The sequence below is a fragment of the Ambystoma mexicanum genome, chromosome 2p, assembly GCF_040938575.1.
Source record: "Ambystoma mexicanum isolate Mex_15411 chromosome 2p, UKY_AmexF1_1, whole genome shotgun sequence".
Taxonomy (NCBI): domain Eukaryota; kingdom Metazoa; phylum Chordata; class Amphibia; order Caudata; family Ambystomatidae; genus Ambystoma; species Ambystoma mexicanum.
In genome coordinates this window covers 1346769834-1346791446 of record NC_090923.1, presented here as the reverse complement: position 1 = coordinate 1346791446, position 21613 = coordinate 1346769834, and the positions used below count along the sequence as shown (strand labels likewise).

Genomic DNA, 21613 nt, shown 5'->3' with positions numbered 1-21613 from the left:
GCCCCAGTCTGGCCCTTTGTAGTAGGAACACCATAGCTAGTCACAGTCCTTGCATTCTTGGGAGCCTTAGATGCAGCTCTACAGCACAAGCTCCACACAGGGGTGGGAGATCTATCTATATAAGCCAGCTAGCCCATTCCAGTGTGGTAGGTTACAGGAAGAGGGTGCTCTTATTTGGACAAAGCAGTAAATTGGATACTGCTGGAGAGGAGAGAGGCTGGAGAGACTTTAGAGAGGCCTTGGGACTGGAGAGCCCGGTAGTAGAGAGCTGGAGAGGTTGCAGCATGAGAGAGAAAAGGAGGAAACATCTGCAGGAGAGGAGGAGTTGGTGAGAGTTAAAGGGATGAGAAAGGAGGTAGTAACATTAGAGAACAGGAGAGTGGGAGCAAAACCATGATTGCAGTGGAATAAGGAGATAAGAGCAGAGTCCAGGAGGGAGGAGGTAGGAGCTGAAGCAGACTGGAAGGACAGGACAGATGGAGGACCACCTGTGGCGGTGTGGAAGAATACGGTAACAGTAGACATAGGGCCTCATTACAAGTATGCCGGTCTGAAAATAATGGTACCGGTTGCACCGTAATGGCACCCTTTTCCGGACCAGCACACTACGACCTGTGATGCTGGAAACTACGTACCCGCAAACATGACCCACAGTGCTACCATCACCGGCAACACTGTAAAAGGGAACAATGGCAGCCCCCGAAGGCTGTACCAGAAACACTGGCACAACGATAGTACGGCATCATTACGACTTCCATCAACACAGAAACACTGGCATCGCGGAGCAGGCGTTACGCAGTCTCAGGTGTGCAGCAACAGGCTACAGGTGGCCATAATCAACCCAGCTCCACACCATGAGCACTGTGAATGCTCAAAAGGACCACACCCACACCCCACTCACCTTCCAACACATGCATGCTAGCAGCTGCAGTAGCAGTCATGGAGCTGGGGGCCCTGCATTCAGGAATCCAATATGAGCTGGAATTGCAAGAGGCAAACAGGCAGAGGAGGCAGCAGTGGCGCAGGAGGAGAAGGAGGTGGATGATGGCCATGCAGATGAACACTGACCAGTGGGCAGCACCCTGCAGGCAGCCACCCATACCCCACATAAGGACCACACCCTGGAACCTCACTGACACACACAGCCACACCCTGTATCGGCTGGACATGGAGACCATAACCACCATAGTCAACCTAATCCAGGACAACATCCGGAGCCTAATTGGTGCTGCATTTCCTGGCTACCGGCACCCACACTGTGGGAGAGCTGCACAAGCTATCCCAGTCCTGTTTTTCAAAGGTGCTAGTCCAGGTCCTGGATGCCCTCCTGCGCCACGTATCTGAGCACATTGCCCATCACAGAACACCAGCCCAGGTTAATGTCACAAAAGTAGGCTTTCATGCCCTGGCAGGCATGCCGAATGTGATACGTGCGCTGGAATGCACGCACGTTGAGCTGGTGGTCAAACAGGAAGCCTACCGCAACCGGAAAATGTACCACTCGTTGAATGTCCAGGTTGTGTGTGATGCAGACCTCCTAATAACCCACTGCAGTGCACGTTTCCCTGGATCCACGAACTCCATGGTCCTGCGTAACTCCATGCTTTCAAGGTACATGGTGCGATACAGCAGAGAGTGAACCTAGCTGTTGATTAAGTGAAAGTACCTACACATAACATGTGCACTGTGGAATAGGGGCGGGGAATTGTCCACTGTCACCAGTGCGTGTGCTTTATGCAACAGTATGCACACAGATTGCATGCATGAGTGAGAGGGCGTGTTTTGCATGTGGGGCATGGGCAAATGTAAGGACACAACACCACAAGTTCTGCACAGATGGACAGGCACATCACATGCACTACAGGTACCAGAATGTATTGCCCCCATGCCATCTACCCCAGCATGTACACGCTGTGCACATCTCCCACCGCCTCTGTCACAGCCATGTCAGACAAATTTGACCTACCTCCCCACCAGCAGTGTATCCCGCAGCATGAAGCCAGGTGACTTGCCTGTCACAAGCACACATACCGATATGCATGTAACATGAACCTGAACCATGAAGGAACACAGAATAACGAATGGGAGAGATGACTGATGTACAACATAGTACACATCAAAGACAATGTAGAAGCATGTGCCGGCATAATGGGCATGGCCAAGGTGAGTGTCATATTGTGCGTGGAATGTGGGCGCAACCCATCCCCATGCAACACAATACACCAAAAACTAGGATAATCTGTGCCTTTCGCTACGTCTTGCTGCAATTCCATGTGATGCAGACCAACATCCAATCATGGCTGCATTGTCACTACCACCACAATGACTGTGCCCCCCTTGCGTCCCTCCAATGTAGGTGATTCTGGATACCCCTTGCTGCCATGGCTCATGATCCCTGTCAGGCACCCACAAAATCAGCATGAGGATGCCTACAAACGTCCCCACATCCAGACAAGGTGCACCATCGGGCAAACATTTGGACTCTTGAAGGCAAGGCTCCGCTGCCTAAGTAGATCTGGGTGTGGCCTGATGTACAGTCCCGTGAAAGTGGGCAAGATCATCCTGGCCTGTGCCATCTTACATAACATGTGCATCAGGTACAACATTCCCCTGCCTCCAGACATGGACATGACGCCAACGGAGAGGGGCGACGGCAGTGACAGTGAGGCTGAGATGCCCCCCATCGCAGGGATGACATGGACGGATGTGAGGCCCGCTATCATCTCATCACCAACTACTTTTAGGCACAGAGCACATGCACGTGACCTAGGCCATGCACCACAATTAACACTGTACAATAAATAAATCACACTTTCACAAAAATAATGAATGCCCAGTCATGATTTGCGATGCAACATCCAGTGTTTTAAAATGGAATGAGAAAAAATGAACTGGTGGACCAACACCCCCTCCCCAACAATCCCTCCTCACAACCCCTTCCTAACTATCCCTCCCCACATCCCTTCCCAAACAATACCTCCCCACTCCCGTTCCCCAGCTATCCCTCCCCATGCCCCCTCCCCAACTTGTGACACAGTGTCAATGAGTCAGTCCGAGACACCCATGCCACATATTGGTCCATGGCCTATTTACGTGGCCGATTGCCACCTGGGCCGCCCTTGTGCTGTGTAGCAGACAGGCGTATAGACCTGCACCACGGGCTGCTCTGGAGTGAACTAGCAGGCGTGCAGCTGGTGGACCGTGTGTGAGATGACTCACTGGCCTGTCGATACAGGGCTACCTGCAGGGCCTTTGAGAGAGGCTCGGCCATGGTCGACATGATGCTGTTGCCCTCGCAGACCCTCCTGGCCCTGTGTACTGCCCAGTGTCCGTACACTTTTGCGCATGAGCTGGGCCTCAGTGCGGAGCAGGGCCGCCTCCCCCTGCATCAGGCGGGACTCCTCCAGGTGCTGCGGCACCAGGGCCGACAATCGTTCCTGCCTTTCCTCAATGCGGCGCAGATGGTCGTCCATATCCCTGACACTGGGGAAGGGTGGCTGCAGAGGGCTATGCAGGTTGATGCGGCTGAATTCTGACAGCTCATATGGGGTGTTATCCGTGGTGTGCCCCATGGACTCACCAGCATCATCTGCAGCTTCCTCATCGCTTGTGTCAGGCGCATATGATGGAGGCTGTTGGGGTGGGGGAAATGGCCGTCCTCCTGCCGTCACCCTGGTAGGCAATTGCGCCATGGCAGCAGCTGTAGGAGCTGCCGGGGTGGTGGGGGCAGCAGTGACAGCCACAGTGTGTACTGCCGTGTCCTGGGTGGTGGTGGTGCGTGGAGTCGACCACCTTCCACGTCTGGTGCCCCTTGGGGTGCATGGTCGGCCTCAATCACTGTTTAATGATGTGCCTCAGGGTGGACGAAAGGCATGATGTTAGGGAACAGTGTGACTTCCAAATGACCTGATACATGCAATATGTTGACCATGTGGCATGCTGTTGAGGTGACATGCTGTGCTATTTGGCATGGTGCACTCATGCATGTTTTGTGTGGCCTCAGCTGCAAGGTCTGGGATGTTGGCACATGCAACACAGCTCTTCTGGGACTACTGGGGTGGTGACCGAGCATTTGCTGGGGACGGTGGCATGCAGGTCTGTCAAGGGGTGGGGTGTTGGGATGTGAAGGGAGAGTGTCGAGGGGGGGTTTCGGAAGGTGCAAGACACAAGTTGATGGCTGGCCCAGTTGTAGGTTCTCCATGTGAATGGGGGCTTGTGGTAAGTCTGGCAGGGACATAGAAGGTACATGCCCTCGCCATTCAATGGGAGGCTACCCATGTGTGGGGGCAGGTGAGGGCTGGCATTGTTGTGTTGTGGTGGCAGTTGTGGCACGGCAGGCACACATGCAGTACATGATGACAGGGTGCCTTGTGTGTGTGTCTGGGGGGCATGGATTTTCACTTGGCAGTACAGGGTGCCTGTGGAGTGTTCATTGTGGATTTCAGGCACAGATCATTGTCAGGAGGCCTGGGTGTATGCCCACAACAGTGCTCTGCATGTTTATCCTGGTGTGTGAGTGTGCCTGCAGGGTTTGGGTGTGACAGAGTGAGCAGGTCATGTGGTTGGTAATGTGTCCGGCATGGGGGACCGGGCATGGGACTTTGTTGCCACCATTTGGACGTGTTGGGGAGGGGGAAACAGGGCTACTGCTGGGTGTGATTTGGGGGATGGGGACTGTGCAATTGCCATTTCAGTGCTGTAGCGCTACAGTGCAGAGGGCAGGGTGGGCAGGGGGTGATGGTTACTGTTGAGGTGACATGTCCATTGTGTTGGCCCATGTGTCCCAGCAAAGATGGGGGAGGTGGTGTGCACTGGGTAGGGCCGCAAATGTGCGTATGGCAGGTGAGCGTCCCGATTTGGCATGGCATGGTCCATCAGGCCACCTTTAGGGCAGCCATGGCAATGAGTGGCTGCTCAGTGCATATTGCAAATGGCCATGGCACGCCAACGGGAGGTGGTACTTCTAAATGGGCTAGGGATGGTGTTGTGCATTGCCATGTGACGCTGTGCAGGGCTGTTGCGTTGGGTTTGGGTGTGCTGATGATTGCAGACGGTAGCAGTGCTTACATGCTGTTAGGCAGAAACCTGTGCCGTTCCCTTAGGGACCACTGCAAAAAGTTTAGGACTACAGGAGTTAGCAGTAAACCCAATTGGTAGCAGTCTGCACCACCCAGATTTACCTGGTAGCTGTAGCTGAGCAGTCAGACTTCTCTCAATAAGAGTTAGGCAGTATACAGAGCATACACAATAGGGGAGGTAGATACAGTCGAACAAGCAAACACTGACCAGAGCTTTGGTGTAAGAAATATATAATTATTTATTTAAAAACACACCTATGAAAACACACTGGCACTAATATCAAGCAAGTTCAAAAACACAGTCACTAAAGTATATACACTCCCTTCGCAGAATATTAGACAAGTCTTAAGTAAAGCACCACTTATTTTCAGACAGCAGTGAGCGCTTAACGCAGATGGCACTCTAATAATTCGGTTAAAAGGGAGAGAAAGGCAGAGCATAAATGGAAACAGATCCCAACACCTTTACAAGAACACAGCAAGAGAGGAAGGCAAAATAAAACCGTGAAGTTAGAGTTCAGAAAGCCGGACCCACTTTAAGAGGATCAGAACGAAATGTGTCCAAGGTCACACGGTGTAACGCTCACCTGATTCCCACGGAGGCGCAGGTCTGGCTTCGAGTGCTGATGCTTCTTCAATGGTGAAGCGCAGGACTCTGAAGATGGACAGGAAGGGCCCTCTACTCTGGCTTCTCCGGCTCGCAGGAATATTCCCCTGTGCGTGAAAAGGGAGTATTACCTACTGACTGAGTTATGCTCAAGCCTCCCACTCTCTTCCAACCCTCCACGATACCCTTCCACGATTCCCCGTGAAGTCTCACCTTAAGGTCTGAAAGGACGAGCTCTCCATCCTGCTTCTGACGCAGGGGCGCGTTGAACCCAGTTACTTCACTGGATTGAGGTTGGATGGGAGTTCAGGTAAACTTGATTATACTGGTAAGGCGCTGTAAAAGTTCTGTTGCAAGTTCAAAAGTTCAAGCTTTAAATAATAATGTTCATTGTCTTTTTTCAGGTGATGAATGAAGATTCCTTTGGAGACTTCTTGCAACAAAGCGCTGATGTTGATGTGTTTTCCCCATAGGGGCCGGGGTCCTGCTTGGAAACAGCAAGACCCGAAATGAAATGGGAATGACCCAACAGGTAAGTCTTAGAAGGAAACTGAGCTTTTCCTATTCCCTTCCTTCTCTCACCTCTTATTCTTGTCTTTTTCTCTAGGCTCTGGGAAGTGGCTGTGTATCTGGATGATCGCTGCTGAAGATGGAGGAACCCAGGAAAGGTGAGTGAAATGCAGCGCTGCAGCGATCGTAACGAAATGCTTTTAAAAATGATGTCTTCCCTTTCAGGATCGTCAGTGATGTCTCCGTGGTGCAGATTAGCTGGTAGGTCTCTTGTTTCCCTTTGCAGGTGACCCAGGATGCTGACAGGCGTGGCTGAAGTCCAGATGCAGGAGCTGACACGGTGAGCATCCAGCTGCGAGGAGCAGAACAACGCGAAGCGTGAGTTGCTGATCGGGTGTGGTTTAAATAGCTTTGGAAGAAGTTCCAAGTTTGTATCCTTCCTCCGATCAGGTATGTATCCTTCCCTGACCACACCCGGGTGGAAAGTAGTCCCACAGGTAAAGTAGTTCCTATTCAGGCCTCAAGAGGGCCTGGATGTGGCAGCATGGTCTGCATCAGGTAAGTGCACATTAAAACACTTGAACACATGTCTAGCTTTATGAGCCTGGCGCCTAAGGCGCCAGGACAGAGGTCCAACATGAGTCTGGCGCCTAAGGCGCCAGGACTGCGTCCAAAGGGCCCCAGCTTGGGCCCGCTGGCACTCCCCTGGGGGAAATGATGCCTGCCTCTGGGGTTGCTGGGTCGGACCTGGCTCCTTGGAGGTAGGCATCATGACACACGGTTGGAAAGTGCACAAAAGTCTCGAAAAGGTTCAGAAAGAAGTTGGACCAAAAGAAAGGGACCAGTTAGATGGTCAAGAGGCCAGCCCAGTCTAGAAGGTTAAGGATTTACTGTCACCTTGTAGCAATCTATAGAAAGGGGGGCCAGGCGGATACAGTACCTTGAAATGGTAAGAACACTCCAGCGGGGGCAGTTGTTCCTGGCAGCGGTTGCGAGTCGGTGCTTCGTCTGGCAGAAGAGAAGATCTCGTCGGGGAGGAAAACAGGAGGTCGTTGTGCTGCCAGGGAAGAAATCAGCCGCGGAGTTTCACGATTCAAAGGAGCGGTCCTTTCTTTCGCGGTTCAGTGGTAAGTGGCTATCCGGTTGCCGGAGTGCTTGGCACGGGCAATTCGACCACTAGACGTCCTGGTAGGCGAAAAGGAAAGCGAACTGGTTCTCCCCACCAGCTGAAGGGGAAGAGACTCTCCGGCAAGAAGATCTCCTCTGTCGTCCGGAAGTGGTGAGACGGTTCAGCAGGTCTCCACCGGTGGTGTCGTCGTTGCAGGTCGGCTCAGCTTCTCCCTCTTCAGATCTTTCAGTTTCTGTGGCGACTTCTGAAGTCCTGTCCCAAAAGCCCTGCTTTTATGCAGGAAACCCCCATTCATTCAGCCTAGCTGTCAATCAAACATGCTAAGTGGTGAGCCGGCCGGCTCACCACTTGGCCCAATCACACAAGAGTGCGACTTGAGTTGCCAAGGCAACTCAGTCCAGGTGTGCCTAAACCCCCTCCGACACCCCCTGTGGTACCCAGACAGAGTGGCACCACTTCTGGAGGCTTCTGTGGAGAAGCCCGCCAAAAAGTGGAACAAAGGGCTCGACTTGGGTTGGAGTCACAGAAGAGAACACGAACGCCATTTTGAATTGAGTTCTGGCAACAAAAAAAATACCAAACGGTGAATTAATATTAAATAAATAACCCGGCGGTATGTTCGAGGCTATAGGAATTAAATAATTAAAGATGGTAGCCTTGAACAATGGGAAAATCCCATAGAGATATATTTGCGGTTGAATATAAAAAGTAGTATCCACTGCCACCAGCCAAAACTCGATCAGGGGGGACGGAGACGTGCCCCCTCGAATAACAGCCCCCGGGGCAATCGAATTGCCCTGACCAGTACGTCCACAATATGATGGTTTCTACTGGTTTCTGTTCATAATTTGGGACTAGTAAAGCCAATGGTCACTTTACAGGCCCTGGGAGACAGTAGTCAGTCCCAGGGTATGGAGTCTATGGTGGGGTGTCACTATGACACCCCTGTGTCACTGCACTGAGGGTGCTGTGTAACACACATAGTAAAAACATATGAGACCCTATGGAGTAAAAGACCCCATAGCCCATAAAACACATTAACAGTCAAAGGAACCCCTCGAATCATGTCCAAGAGTGTGAGGAAAAGAGACTCACTCTTGGCAGGAGGAAAAAAACTAACTCCAGAAATCCAGCAAAGCTGCTGGGGGACTCACTAGGTTAGGAAATTCAGCCTAAACAGAGAATTCTCCCTAACACTCGCCTCCCCCCCCACAGACTAAGGGACAGGAGGATTTAATCCACTCCTGGATGAATCTCATACCTCTAGTCGATGACATACATCCTAGAGAGTCCATCAGCATTTTGGTGGTGACACCCTGACCTGTGCTCAATGGTGAAATCAAACCCTTGCAGGCAGATTGACCATCTCAATAGTTTTGGGTTTTCCCCTTTCATTTGCATTAACCATCTCAAGGGTTGGTGGTCAGTTTGAATGACAAAAGTAGAACCATACAAGTATGGCCTAAACTTCTTCAGAGCCCACACAATAGCAAAACACTCTCGTTCAATGGTTGCCCACCTTGTCTCATGATCCTTTAACTTCCCGCTGATGAAACAAAGGGATGTTCCCTACCTTTCTCATCCAGTTGACTAACAACTGCACATATACCTACATTAGAAGCATCAGTGTATACAATGAAGGGTTGGTGTTAGTCAGGAGCTCTTATGACTGGAGCTTGACAAAGGCGTTTTTCAGGCCTTCAAAGGCTTTATTGCACTCCTCATTCCACCTAACCTTTTTAGGAAATTTGGGAGAGGAGATGACATTCAAGGGATAAGCTATGGTCCCATAGTTCTCTATGAAGTTCCTGTAATACCCAGTGAGACCTAGGAAGGCTCTCACTTGGGTTTGAGTAGTAGGGGTGGCCCAGTTTTGTAAAGCTTGTACTTTGCTAGGCAATGGCCTTATTTCACCTCCTCCTACCTCATGTCCAAGGTAGACCACTGTGCTCTGACCAATTTGACATTTACTTGCCTTTATGGTCAGATGGGCCTGTTCAAGAGCCTGCAAAACATATCCTAGGTGATCAATATGTTCTTTCCATGTAGGGCTGAACACTGCAATGTCATCCAAGTATGCCATGCAGAAGTCCTCCATCCCATTCAGAACTTGATTTACCATCCTCTGAAATGTAGCAGGTACATTCTTTAATCCAAAAGCCATTACCTTGAATTGGTAGAGGCCTGCTGGGGTGGAGAATGCAGTTTTCCCCTTGGCATGGTCTGTCAGGGCTATTTGCCAATAACCTGACGTTAGGTCAAATGTGCTGAGGTACTTGGCTGCACCACATTTGTCCACCAGCTCATCTGTCCTAGGCAAAGGATGGGCATCAGTCTTGGTGACTGCATCTAGAGCTCTATAGTCCATGCAGAATCTCAACTTCAGGATCCTTCAGCTTTCTACTGATGAAGCAAACGGGGTGCTCCCTACCTTTCCCATCCAGTTGACTGAGGACTGCACCTATTCCTACATTTGAAGCATCTGTCTGCACAATGAAAGTTTGGTGGTAGTCAGGAGCTCTGAGTACTGGGGCTTGGCAAAGAGCCTTTTTCAGGTTTTCAAAGGCCTGATTGCACTCCTCATTCCATCTAAACTTTTTAGGGAATTTAGGAGAGGAGATGACATTCAGTGGAGAAGCTATGGTCCCATAGTTCTCTATGAAATTCCTGTAGTACCCAGTGAGACTTAAGAAGGCTCGCACCTGGGTCTGAGTAGTAGGTGTTGTCCAATTTTGCACAGCTTCTATCTTACTGAGCAAAGGCCTTATTTCTCCACCTCCTACCTCATGTCCAAGGTAGACCACTTTACTCTGTCCAATCTGGCATTTACTTGCCTTTATGGTCAGATTGGCCTTCTCGAGAGCCTGCAAAACATAGCTCAGGTGGCCCACATGTTCTTCCCAGGTTTGGCTAAAGACTGCAATGTCATCCAATTATGCCATGCAGAAGTCCTCCATCCCTGTAAGAACCTGATTTACCATCCTTTGAAATGTAGCAGGTGCATTTTTCAATCCAAAAGGCATAACCTTAAACTGGTATAAGCCAACGGGGGTAGAAAATGCAGTTTTCTCCTTGGCATGGTCAGTCAGGGCTATTTGCCAATAGCCTGACGTCAAGTCAAATGTGCTGAGGAACTTGGCTGAACCAAGTCTATCCACTAACTCATCTGTCCTTGGCAAAGGGTGGGAATCAGTCTTTGTGACTGCATTAAGAGCTCTATAATCCACACAGAATCTAAGTTTCTTAGATCCTGCCTTTGGTACTAACACAACTGGTCTAGACCATGGACTAGTAGAGGGCTCTATTACCCCGAGATCAAGCATCTTGCTGACCTCACCTTTGATGTGGGTTCTTACATTCTTTAACATCCTGTATCCTCTGCTTTTGACTGGCAGATAGTCACCAGTGAGTATATCATGCTGTCCCCAAGGGGTCAAGCCTGGTGAAAGTGAGAACAGAGAGGCAAACTGATTCAACATATATATGCACTCTTCTTGTTGCTCAGGTGTCAGATTTGAAGAGAGATTTACTCCTTCAATCTTTTCGTCCAAAGGTAAGCCTCTGAGGAGATCAGGAAGAGCTTCACTCTCTTCTTCTTCCTCTGATGATGCTAGAAGTAAAGCTGCTACATCAGGTCTGGAGACATACGCTTTTAGTTGGTTGGTGTGGAAGACTGTGGGAGCCTCCTTGGGATTGCCCAAGTCCACCAGATAGTTGACCTCTCCAAGTTTACCCACAACTTTGAAGGGTCCCATCCATTTGTCTTGCAAGGCCCTCTGCCTTGTTGGAATCATAACTAGAACTAGCTGGTCTTGAGTAAACTCAACCCTGTTAGCCTTTTGGTCATGCCAGTGCTTGATCAAAGCTTGACCAGCTTTCAGGTTATCACTAGCTTCTGCCATCATGTGTGACATTCTCCTCCAGAGACCTATCACATAGTCAGTCACTCTGACTGGCTTGGGGGAAGGAGCACTCTCCAACCCCTCCTTAATCAGGACTAAGGGGCCTCTGACTGGATGGCCATAAAGAAGTTCAAAGGGAGAATAACCTACTCCCTCCTGAGGGACTTCTCTATAAGCAAAGAGAAGGCATGGCAGAAGAAGATCCCACTTTCTTTTAAGGGGGTCATCTAAAGCACCTATCATGCTCTTCATGGTTCTGTTGAACCTTTCAACCAACCCATTTGTCTGAGGGTGGTATGCGGTTGAGAACTTGTAAGTAACTCCGCAGGTTTTCCACATGGTTTTCATGTAGTGGGACATACAATTTGACCCCCTGTCAGAGATTACTTCCTTAAGAAACCCAACCATGGTAAATATGCCAAGGAGGGCCTTAGCCACAGCCGGAGCTGTAACAGTCCTCTTAGGAATTGCCTCAGGATACCTAGTAGCATGGTCTACTACAAGTATAAACCTGTTGCCTGAGGAGGTTGGAGGATCAAGGGGACCAACAATGTCAATCCCTACTCTCTCAAATGGGACTCCCACAACTGGGAGAGGCACTAAGGGTGCCACATTCTTGGAGCCAACCTTACCAGAAATCTGGCAGGTGTGGCAGCTCCTGCAGTACTTATCTACTTCAGCCCCCATCTTTGGCCAATAAAAGTAGAGTGAGAGCCTTTCCTTAGTCTTCTTGAAACTCAAGTGACCAGCCAAAGGAATCTCATGGGCTAACTGCAAGAACTGTTGTCTGTTCTCTTGGGGTACTACAAGTCTTTTGTAGTCTCAAGGGGCAGACTCTGTTGGTTCACTGTAGAAGAGGTCATCTTCCCAGTGCAACCTATATTTCCGAGGCTCTTGCCCTTCAGCGCGAGCATCTGCCTGGTGGTGAAGACCTTCCAGAGTTGGACATTCTCTCTGCCCCTTACTGGAGTCTGCCCTGTTGGGTCCACCTTCTGCCAGTAAAGACTGCAGCTGAGGATGGTCAACAGGATCCAGATCTCCAATGAGTTCCTGGCCTTCCACTAGCTCTTCCTCAGAGTCTAGTTCAACCACACAGGGTTGTACCACCCTCTCAGCCTCAGCTGGAGGGGGAGTTACAGGTGTAACTTTGGAAACCTCAGGGAAGTCCTTGTGGGCTGCATGGGAGTGTTGGCTGCTGGTTTCTTTTTAGAAGTTTTAGGTTTCCCCTTTTCTTCTGGTTGTTTGGATACAGCAGCTGACAGCTCCAGTGGAGTAGGAGTGATCTCTTTCTTCATCATCTCCTTGGGAGTACCCCTCATGGTTCTCTCCCTTGCAGGTCTGGTGAGCTCCTGTAACCTTTTAATAGGAGGTCTGGTGGTATGTGACACTACTCCAAGAGTTTTCAAGTCATTACACAACAGAACCCTTCCTGGCACCTCACTTTGTATGCTGACAGGTATCTTCACAGTCATGTCATTACACTGGATGAGAACTGATAATTGGGGAAGCATCTGCACAGGTCCTCCAGCTAACTTGGTGAGGCGTTTGGGTGCCTTAGCAACATCCTCAGCCTGAAAAAACGATTTGTCCACCACAGTTATGAAACACTGGCTGAGACTCCAATGGGTTGGTCAGCCAGTAATAGAAAGTTTCCACTTGCCATTTATACTTCCTCCTCTGGAGCGAAGGCTAAGGAGACAAGCTGGACCCCTGAAGGTTTACCCTTACATCTGGGATCTCCTTTCACATGGTCAGTAGAGCCACAAACAAAGCTTTTACCAAATGCTTTTTGGAATGGTGGCTTGTTCTGACCTCCTTCTGGTTTGGCACCAGAAGGTACACTAGCCTGATTCGGTTTCCCTTGTGATTTACCCTTATGGTTTTGTTTGGGGCCCTCTTTGGGATTGGAATTATTAGATTTCTCTTTAGAGTCCTTTTTAGGCTGTTTTCCCTCATCCTTCTTCTGGGTAGCCCCAGAATCCTTGTGAGTAGCCCTGTTGGCAACCCACAAGTCAGCAGCCTTAGCTAGCTTCCTGGAATCCAATTCCTTTGAATCAGCCAAGTGCTGTCTGAGCTCAGGAGAGCAGGCATCATAAATTGACTCCAACATTACAAGATTCTTCATTCCCTCGTAAGTGTTAACCCTGTAACCCTTAATCCATCCCTCTAAGTTTTTCAAACTTTCACTCACCCAGGTAGCCCAAGGGGTGCCATCATGCTTTTTGAGGGTCCTAAACCTCTTAAGGTACTGGGAAGGGGTCTTCCCAAATCTAGCTATTAAAGCTAGCTTCACACACTCATTTTCATTTCGCGTTCATGATTAAGCTCTATTTCTCTGAGCTTCAACTCAGCTTGCTTCTGCTCAGCTTGGGCATTGATTCTCCTGAAATCTAACTCTTGGTTTCGTTCAGATTGAGCAATAAAACGTTTGTATCCTAATTCAAGCTTCATTTTTTCAAGTTCAAAATATTCAGGATTACACGTGGGACCTGGTATAGGTCCAGTAGGTACAGTTGGTAAGGCAGACAGGGGTTCAGGGTGGCTAACTGCATTAGGCTCACTTTCCTCTTCTGACTCATTATCAAGATTATAAACACTTTTGATTCAGATCAATACCATCACTGTTATCTACATTTGCTGGGGGGGGGGTAGATTCCTCTGTACCACCCAGACTTTGATTTTCTAACAATCTTTCTATAAGTTTGATTTTCTTGCCCTTCCCAGAGAGGTTCTGATGTCTACACAATACTTTCAAGCAATCAGCAGTTTTGGCAGACAATGATTCTAGGGTATAACTTTCCATAGTAGACAGGTTTAGATAATCAGCTTTTTAGTGCTAAGCTTTATGGTTAGTTGTCCTAAAGTATCCAAAAGCACACTAAAGTGTATACTCAATACAAATCCCACCGCTGTAGACCAGTGTTAGGCAGAAACCTGTGCAGTTCCCTTAGGGACCACTGCAAAAAGTTTAGGACTACAGGAGCTAGCAGTAAACCCAATTGGTAGCAGTCTGCACCACCCAGATTTACCTGGTAGCTGTGGCTGAGCAGTCAGACTTCTCTCAAGAAGAGTTAGGCAGTATACAGAGCATACACAATAGAGCAGGTAGCTACAGTAGAACAAGCAAACACTGACCAGAGCTTTGGTGTAAGAGATATATAATTATTTATTTAAAAACACACCTATGAAAACACACTGGCACTAATATCAAGCAAGTTCAAAAACACAGTCACTAAAGTATATGCACTCCCTTCGCAGAATATTAGACAAGTCTTAAGTAAAGCACCACTTATTTTCAGACAGCGGTGAGCGCTTAACGCAGATGGCACTCTAATAATTCGGTTAAAAGGGAGAGAAAGGCAGAGCATAAATGGAAACAGATCTCAACATCTTTACAAGAACACAGCAAGAGAGGAAGGCAAAATAAAACCATGAAGTTAGAGTTCAGAAAGCCAGACCCACTTTAAGAGGATCAGAACGAAATGTGTCCAAGGTCACACGATTGAAAAGTGCACAAAAGTCTTGAAAAGATTCACAAAGAACTTGGACCAAAAGAAAGGGACCAGTTAGATGGTCAAGAGGCCAGCCCAGTCTAGAAGGTAAGGATTTACTGTCACCTTGTAGCAATCTATTGAAAGGGGGGCCAGGCGGACACAGTACCTTGAAATGGTGAGAACACTCCAGCGGGTGCAGTTGTTCCTGGCAGCGGTTGTGAGTCGGTGCTTCGTCCGGCAGAAGAGATGATCTCGTCGGGGAGGAAAACAGGAGGTCGTTGTGCTGCCAGGGAAGAAACCAGCCGCTGAGTTTCTCGATTCAAAGGAGCAGTCCTTTCTTTCGCAGTTCAGTGGTAAGTGGCTATCCGGTTGCCGGAGTGCTTGGCACGGGAAATTCGACCACTAGACGTCCTGGTAGGCGAAAAGGAAAGCAAACTGGTTGTCCTCACCAGCTCAAGGGGAAGAGACTCTCCGGCAAGAAGATCTCCTCTGTCGTCGGGAAGTGGTGAGACGGTTCAGCTGGTCTCCACCCGTGGTGTCGTCGTTGCAGGTCGGCTCAGCTTCTCCCTCTTCGGATCTTTCAGGTCCTGTGGTGACTTCTGAAGTTCCAGTCCCAAAAGCCCTGCTTTTATGCAAGAAGCCCCCATTCATTCAGCCTAGCTGTCAATCAAACATGCTAAGTGGTGAGCCGGCCGGCTCACCACTTGGGCCAATCACACAAGAGTGCGACTTGAGTTGCCAAGGCAACTCAGTCCAGGGTGCCTAAACCCCCTTCCACACCCCCTCTGGTACCCAGACAGAGTGGCACCACTTCTGGAGGCTTCTGTGGAGAAGCCCGCCAAAAAGTGGAATAAAGGGTTCGACTTGGGTTGGAGTCACAGAAGAGAACACGAACGCCATTTTTGATTCGAGTTCTGGCAACAACAAAAAATACCAACCGGTGAATTAATATTAAATAAATAACCCGGCAGTATGTTCGAGGCTATAGGAATTAAATAATTAAAGTTGGGAGCCTCAAACAATGGGAAAATCCCATAGAGATATATTTGCGGTTGAATATAAAAAGTAGTATCCACTGCCACCAGCCAAAACTCGATCAGGGGGGACGGAGACGTGCCCCCTCGAATAGCAGACCCCGGGGCAATCGAATTGCCCCGACCAGTACGTCCACAATATGATGGTTTGTACTGGTTTCTGTTCATAATTTGGGATTAGTAAAGTCAATGGTGACTTTACAGGTGTGGGAGACAGTAGTCAGTCCCAGGGAATGGAGTCTATGGTGGGGTGTCACTATGACACCCCTGTGTTACTGCACGGCGGGTGCTGTGTAACACACATAGTAAAAACATATGAGACCCTATGGAGTAAAAGACCCCATAGCCCATAAAACACATTAACAGTCAAAGGAACCCCTCGAATCATGTCCAAGAGTGTGAGGAAAAGAGACTCACTCTTGGCAGGAGGAAAAAAACAAACTCCAGAAATCCAGCAAAGCTGCTGGGGGACTCACTAGGTTAGGAAATGCAGCCTAAACAGAGAATTCTCCCTAACACATGCAACCATGGGCATTGTTTCATGTGTGCCTCCAATGGTGGCTGGACTGGGGTTTTACAGTGACTGACATCACTGGCCACTGGGGCTGATGCTGTCCCCGGACCAATGTGGTCGCAGGCACTGGGAATGTGGTGCGTGTTGGGCAAGAGGGGCTGCCTGGCAGTCAGGTGTGTGGTTGATATTGGGGCTTCATGTAGTCACCACCCTCTACGGGTGTCCCGGCTCCAGCCTCTGCAGCACCCACTCCTTCGATTCCCTCCATGTGCAGCATGCTGCTGCACTTCTCCCAGGGCAGGAGCCAGATTGGTGGACGGTCCACCACCTGTTGCCATGCACTGTTTGAGGTGTGCAGACAAGAGCTTCCTGACCCTGAGGCGGAAGTCGTCCCAACTGAGGACACCTTTTGTGCCACTTCCTGCCATATTTCCTTCTTCTGCTGCTGGGTTCGTCAGCGCTGGTCTGTTGAATACAGCTCCCCAGAATGCTGAACTATGGTATCGGTGAGCATGAGCAGCTTCACCTCTGTGAAGCGTGGCTTGCGCTGCCAGGTCGCCGGGATGCGAGATGCCATGGTGAGGTATTGATTTCTGGAGTCAGGAGGGGTGGATGGCTGCTGGTACCTTTGGATTGCCATGGACTGTGGGGGTCATTCCAACCCTGGCGGTAGGGGGTTAACAGCACCAGTAAGGATGCCGGTGCCGTTAACCCCCTGCCGCCCTATTACGAGGTCCCTTAGTGGGTCCCACCAGGGCCGGCTAGTTTTGCGGGCCCGTTATTAGCTCCTTCCCCATTCCCATTGAGCCCTATGGGGAATGGTTTTCGAAATGGGGACTTACCGGGTCCGCATAGGTCGGAATGTCCCAGTAAGTCCCCATTCCGACTACCCGGACCCGAGTTTGGAGGCAGCCATGGTGCTAATAGCACCATGCCTGCCTCCAAACTCGGAATGACCCCCTGTGATTTTGATGATGGCCGCCAACCAGTATCCTGTTCCGATCACGTAATTTCTGATCATGGTGTTTCCTGTCACGGTATTTACGGTGCTGGCTGTTTCCAGTCCCGCTGCATCTGGCATGGTCATTCCCGGAAATGGGGGCACCAAGGGTGGCGTTGCGGCCGGCGTATGGCCTCTTTTCCACAGTGTTACTGTAATGCATGCCAGTGTCACCGTTTCTGGCATGTCAGAATGCACGTGGCCAACAAACCGTAATTGCATGTGCATTCCGAGACTACGGGGTGCTGGAAACGGTGGGACCGGCATCACAGTAACACCAGGGATTTACCGGCATTCTTGTTATGAGGCCCATAGAGAAGGTAGCGGTAGTAACAGGAGAAGTAGAGGTGGTAAGAGATAAGGAAAATGTGGTTATGGAAGTGACCCTTGAGAGGACGGAGTGTTGACACTTAAAGAGAGGCTTAAGGAGGTGGTTAGATCAGCGTAGAAGGTGTTGGGGAGAAGGTAGTGGCAGTAACAGCAGTGACAGAAGGGGTAGGAGATAAGGTGAATGTAGTTAAGGTGGGACCAGAGTGTGAGGAGGTGGTGAGATCAAGAGAGAATGTAGAGGTGAACATCAAAGTGTGATAGGAGGGGGTGGCAGCAACAACAGATAAAGGTCGCAGAGAAGGTGGTGGTGAGAGGAGTATCAGAGCGTGGTGTTAGAGAGGAGGTAGTTGCAAGTAGACCATAACAAGGTGATATTACTAGTGAGAAGAACAAGGCTAAAAGGCGGAAGCGGGGTGGTGGCGAGAAGGGCTCTGTCAAGGGTGTGGTATGAGATGGCACAAGAAAGAGCTGGCCACACTGATAGTGAAGAGCCAGTACAGGACAAGGAGAGAGTCGTTGACAAACGCCACGGAATAGTGGACTTGGGAAACAGAGAAGCTGGTGTATAGTGAGGAGATTGGGGATGAGACTTCTTCAGGGAAGGAAGAGATAAGTGTTGATGAGAGATGGAGAAGGAAAGGGAAAGCAATATAATAAAGAGAACGAGACTGTATGAGACAATTTATTTGAGAGACTGAGGGCTGGAATCACAGTAGACAGCCAAACGTATGAGATTCTAAAGGGCCACGTAGGGCCATTGGTAGCTCTAATTGGTGGGAGGAGGTTCCAGTGGCGGTCATGCCATCTAGCAGTAATTTAGTGAGTACTTGGGATGGACAGAGTCAGGAAGAACGGTAAGTAGTGATTGATCGTTCTGCTTTCTCCTGGCTAATTGCTTCTTCATCTGTAAAAAGATGCAGAGAATCACACAGAACATCAGGGTTTGCTTTGTCTTGCGGTTCAGGACCCCGGAAAGCAAGCAAATACGCTCAAAGTAGCAAAAGAAGATTTTGGGTTGCTCTGGGGAGCCAGTATTATCAGAAAGGATTGATGTATTCACCTCCAGTACTGAGCTGGAGGTGTATGCGCCGGTGGTATGGGCATTTTTGGAGCTACTACCGCCGGTGGTATTAGCGCCAGCGGTAATTGCGCCAGCGGTAATTGCGCCACCCATCCCTATTGGGTCCAATGGGAAATGGGGATTTACTGTCTTACCACTACTTGTGACTGAGTAGCGGTAACGCTAATTGCATTGGTCGGTATCCCAGCGCAATTAACACCGGGTTACCGCCCAACTCCTGATGGGGCCCTAACTCTTAGTTCCCAAAGTGAACTGAAGGAAGTGCACACTGGCAAGCTGATTCTAAGCTTCCGGTAGCATACTGAAGGAAGCACATGATTTGAAACTATGGCACATTGAGACGCCCAGTGTAGGTTCTGAAGACCAGTCCCTCGTTACGCACACTGCGGAGTAAATACAACCCGCTAGGGAAATAAGCCAAGACATAGCTTTGCAAGGATAGCATGGTTTACTTGTACAAAATACAAATTTCAGCAAAGAACTCTGCTGCTCGAGAGCGCTCTGAACGTACATCATCAAACATGGGGTTATAAGCACACAAAGCGTCATCACTATATAGGACATTTTGGTGCTCCTGATTGGAGGCACCCTACACATGGGCTTGCTCCATAGGGGATGCCAAGCAGTAATTGGCTGGTTCTTCTCCGTAGATCTGGCTCCATGTGGGTCAGCTGGGCTCATCCTCACAGTGAAGGTCAGGGCAGACATAAACTACAATGTTTCCTTGCTAAACTAAACAACTAAGACAGACCATTAATTATGGCAGGCACCTGGGCGGCACAGGAAACGGGTGCCATGGAGAGGGGAGGATAAGATACAGTCATGCTGACCCATACATTCAGGGCTCCATTGATACCACAGTCACTGCACCTTATGTCTCCCCTCTGGGGATTGATCTTTGCTTTATCCTTCCCGGTATCTCACATTACTGGAGACGTGTGTTGCTGTTGGGAGACAAATACAGTCATGTGGGCTTTAGATCTTTGGTGAGCACTTTATGGAGGTTAGGACCTGGGGGTCGGGTGCTTATCCGAGAGCCAGGGGAGTGGGGGTCGAGTTAATGATGTGCGTCCAGCACCAGACTGGCTGGGTGGGAGTCAGAGGCTCGATGGCAGTTTTGTAGAGTTGAATAGACACATCCTGGGGCCTGGTACTGTCTCACGCTCTGTGTCGGACACATTCCTAAAGGCGACACTGAGTATTTGTAACACTACAGGGACAAGAGGGAAATGGACTTCCGTGGGAACAAGGCTCAAGCATAGCCAGCATACTATGCAGAAATTGGGCTCTGTGAACGGGGAACGAGAGCAGCATGGGTCTGCGGCCTGCCTTGTTTGGGGCATGTTACAAAATGGCATTGTGGAGTGTGGGCATTTCTAGTGCTAAGCATGTACTTCTATGCGCTATGAGGTCTCTACAGGGTTCCCAGGGACGTAGACTGTTCCCCCCTTGTAAGTTAGATGGCCTCATATGGTTTTCGCCTTATGTTGAAGTGCCTTAGGGGGTGGGATAGGCTCATTTCCATCCCAACAGTTTCTAGAACAAACTTAAACAAATGCCTACTGTGATATTGAATCTGAACTCCCAGAGTGTAATAAGTTGTGGAGAAACATCTGCAGACTGAAATAGTGAAGGCAAACTGCTGAAGTGGATTAAGAGGACTTGATGTTGAGGAACTGTTGTCTAGTGAAGCATTGAGTTCAGATCCCCAACATAAAGTGAAGATGGTCAGTACGGAAATACATGTTGTCATGTTGGGATATGTAGGTAAGAGTTACAGTGTGAACAGAAAAAGACCCATACTTAATTCAGGTTGCGTGTGTGGATAGTGAGCCCAGACTCCGAGCATGTACTGAGAAAGGCTGTTTGTAGAGCTAGGACTGACTACCTGCTGGACATTTCAGTCAAATTCTTCAGAACACATCCAGAAAGCCAAACCTGACCACCTTCTAATTTGAAAAAATAAAGTTTTGTTTGAACTTCATTACTGTAATCAGTCATTCTTCCAACCAAGAATGTCCCACTTATTATGTATGTTCAGAAATGTATGTAATATACTTTTTCAAACTCTCATTTTATGCAGATTACAATCAGTCAATATTGTCGCAGCAGCAGGCCTTCATCAACCAGCAGGCGGTCCTATTGGTGAGTAATGCAGATAAACAGGGATCTGCAGAGCATAATGCAGGCGCTTTTTAGGTAAGAACCTTTTCAATGTTTTCTAAAGTAAAATTGGGTCTTGCAAGATCAGGGTAATACTTCTACTGTTTCATCACTTTCCTCTTAGCATCTGCCAAATATGTGTCCCCTTTCATTTTGGTTACATTTGTTTACCACTTGCATGTATGCATTTTACTTGAGTGCTCCCCCTCTCTATATACATGTTCCCCATGCTTTTACATATCAGTGAAACGTGTTATTTTGTCATTCTGAGCATCAGAAGCAGCCAGTCTGGCTTTTACAAATCACGTAATGCTTCCCCACCCTTAATTGTGGGTGTCTTTTGTGGACACCTTCATTGTTGCCTGATCTACTTCTTTTCTGTGGTTTTCAATTGTTTTATCATGGGAATGCACCGTCTTCTTTAATTTTCAATTCCAATTTTTCATCTGTGTGTTTGTTCAATGCTTTTGTTTGTCATCTGGAGGATCCTGACCTTTTTATATCATAGGGTTCGCATTTTGGTATAGGGTCTGGTTCCCCTTAACTTGGCACTTTGGTGTGCCATTTATCTCCTAATGTTGAGGTTCCTCCATTATTCTTGGAACACAGTGTATCTCAAGCATTTTTTATGAATGTTATGTTTCTTGACCATGCCGTTCTCATTTAATTTAAGTGTACTCAATTTCTCCCCCAGACGCTATTCTGCCATTATCATGGTTCTTTGGAGATCTCCCAGACATTTACCCAATATCTTTCTGAATCGCCGAAAGT

At 49.0% G+C, this 21613-nt stretch overlaps 1 protein-coding gene across 2 annotated transcripts in view; it reads left to right on the top strand.

Moving 5' to 3' along the window:
• MYO15A (myosin XVA) overlaps positions 1-21613 on the top strand; it is a 3541761-nt gene that overhangs the window by 1606240 nt on the left and 1913908 nt on the right. For both annotated transcript variants that reach the window (XM_069645706.1, XM_069645705.1), the window contains exon 35: positions 20763-20824. In XM_069645706.1, coding sequence (XP_069501807.1) covers positions 20763-20824 — 62 coding nt within the window. The remainder of the gene's footprint in view (positions 1-20762; positions 20825-21613) is intronic.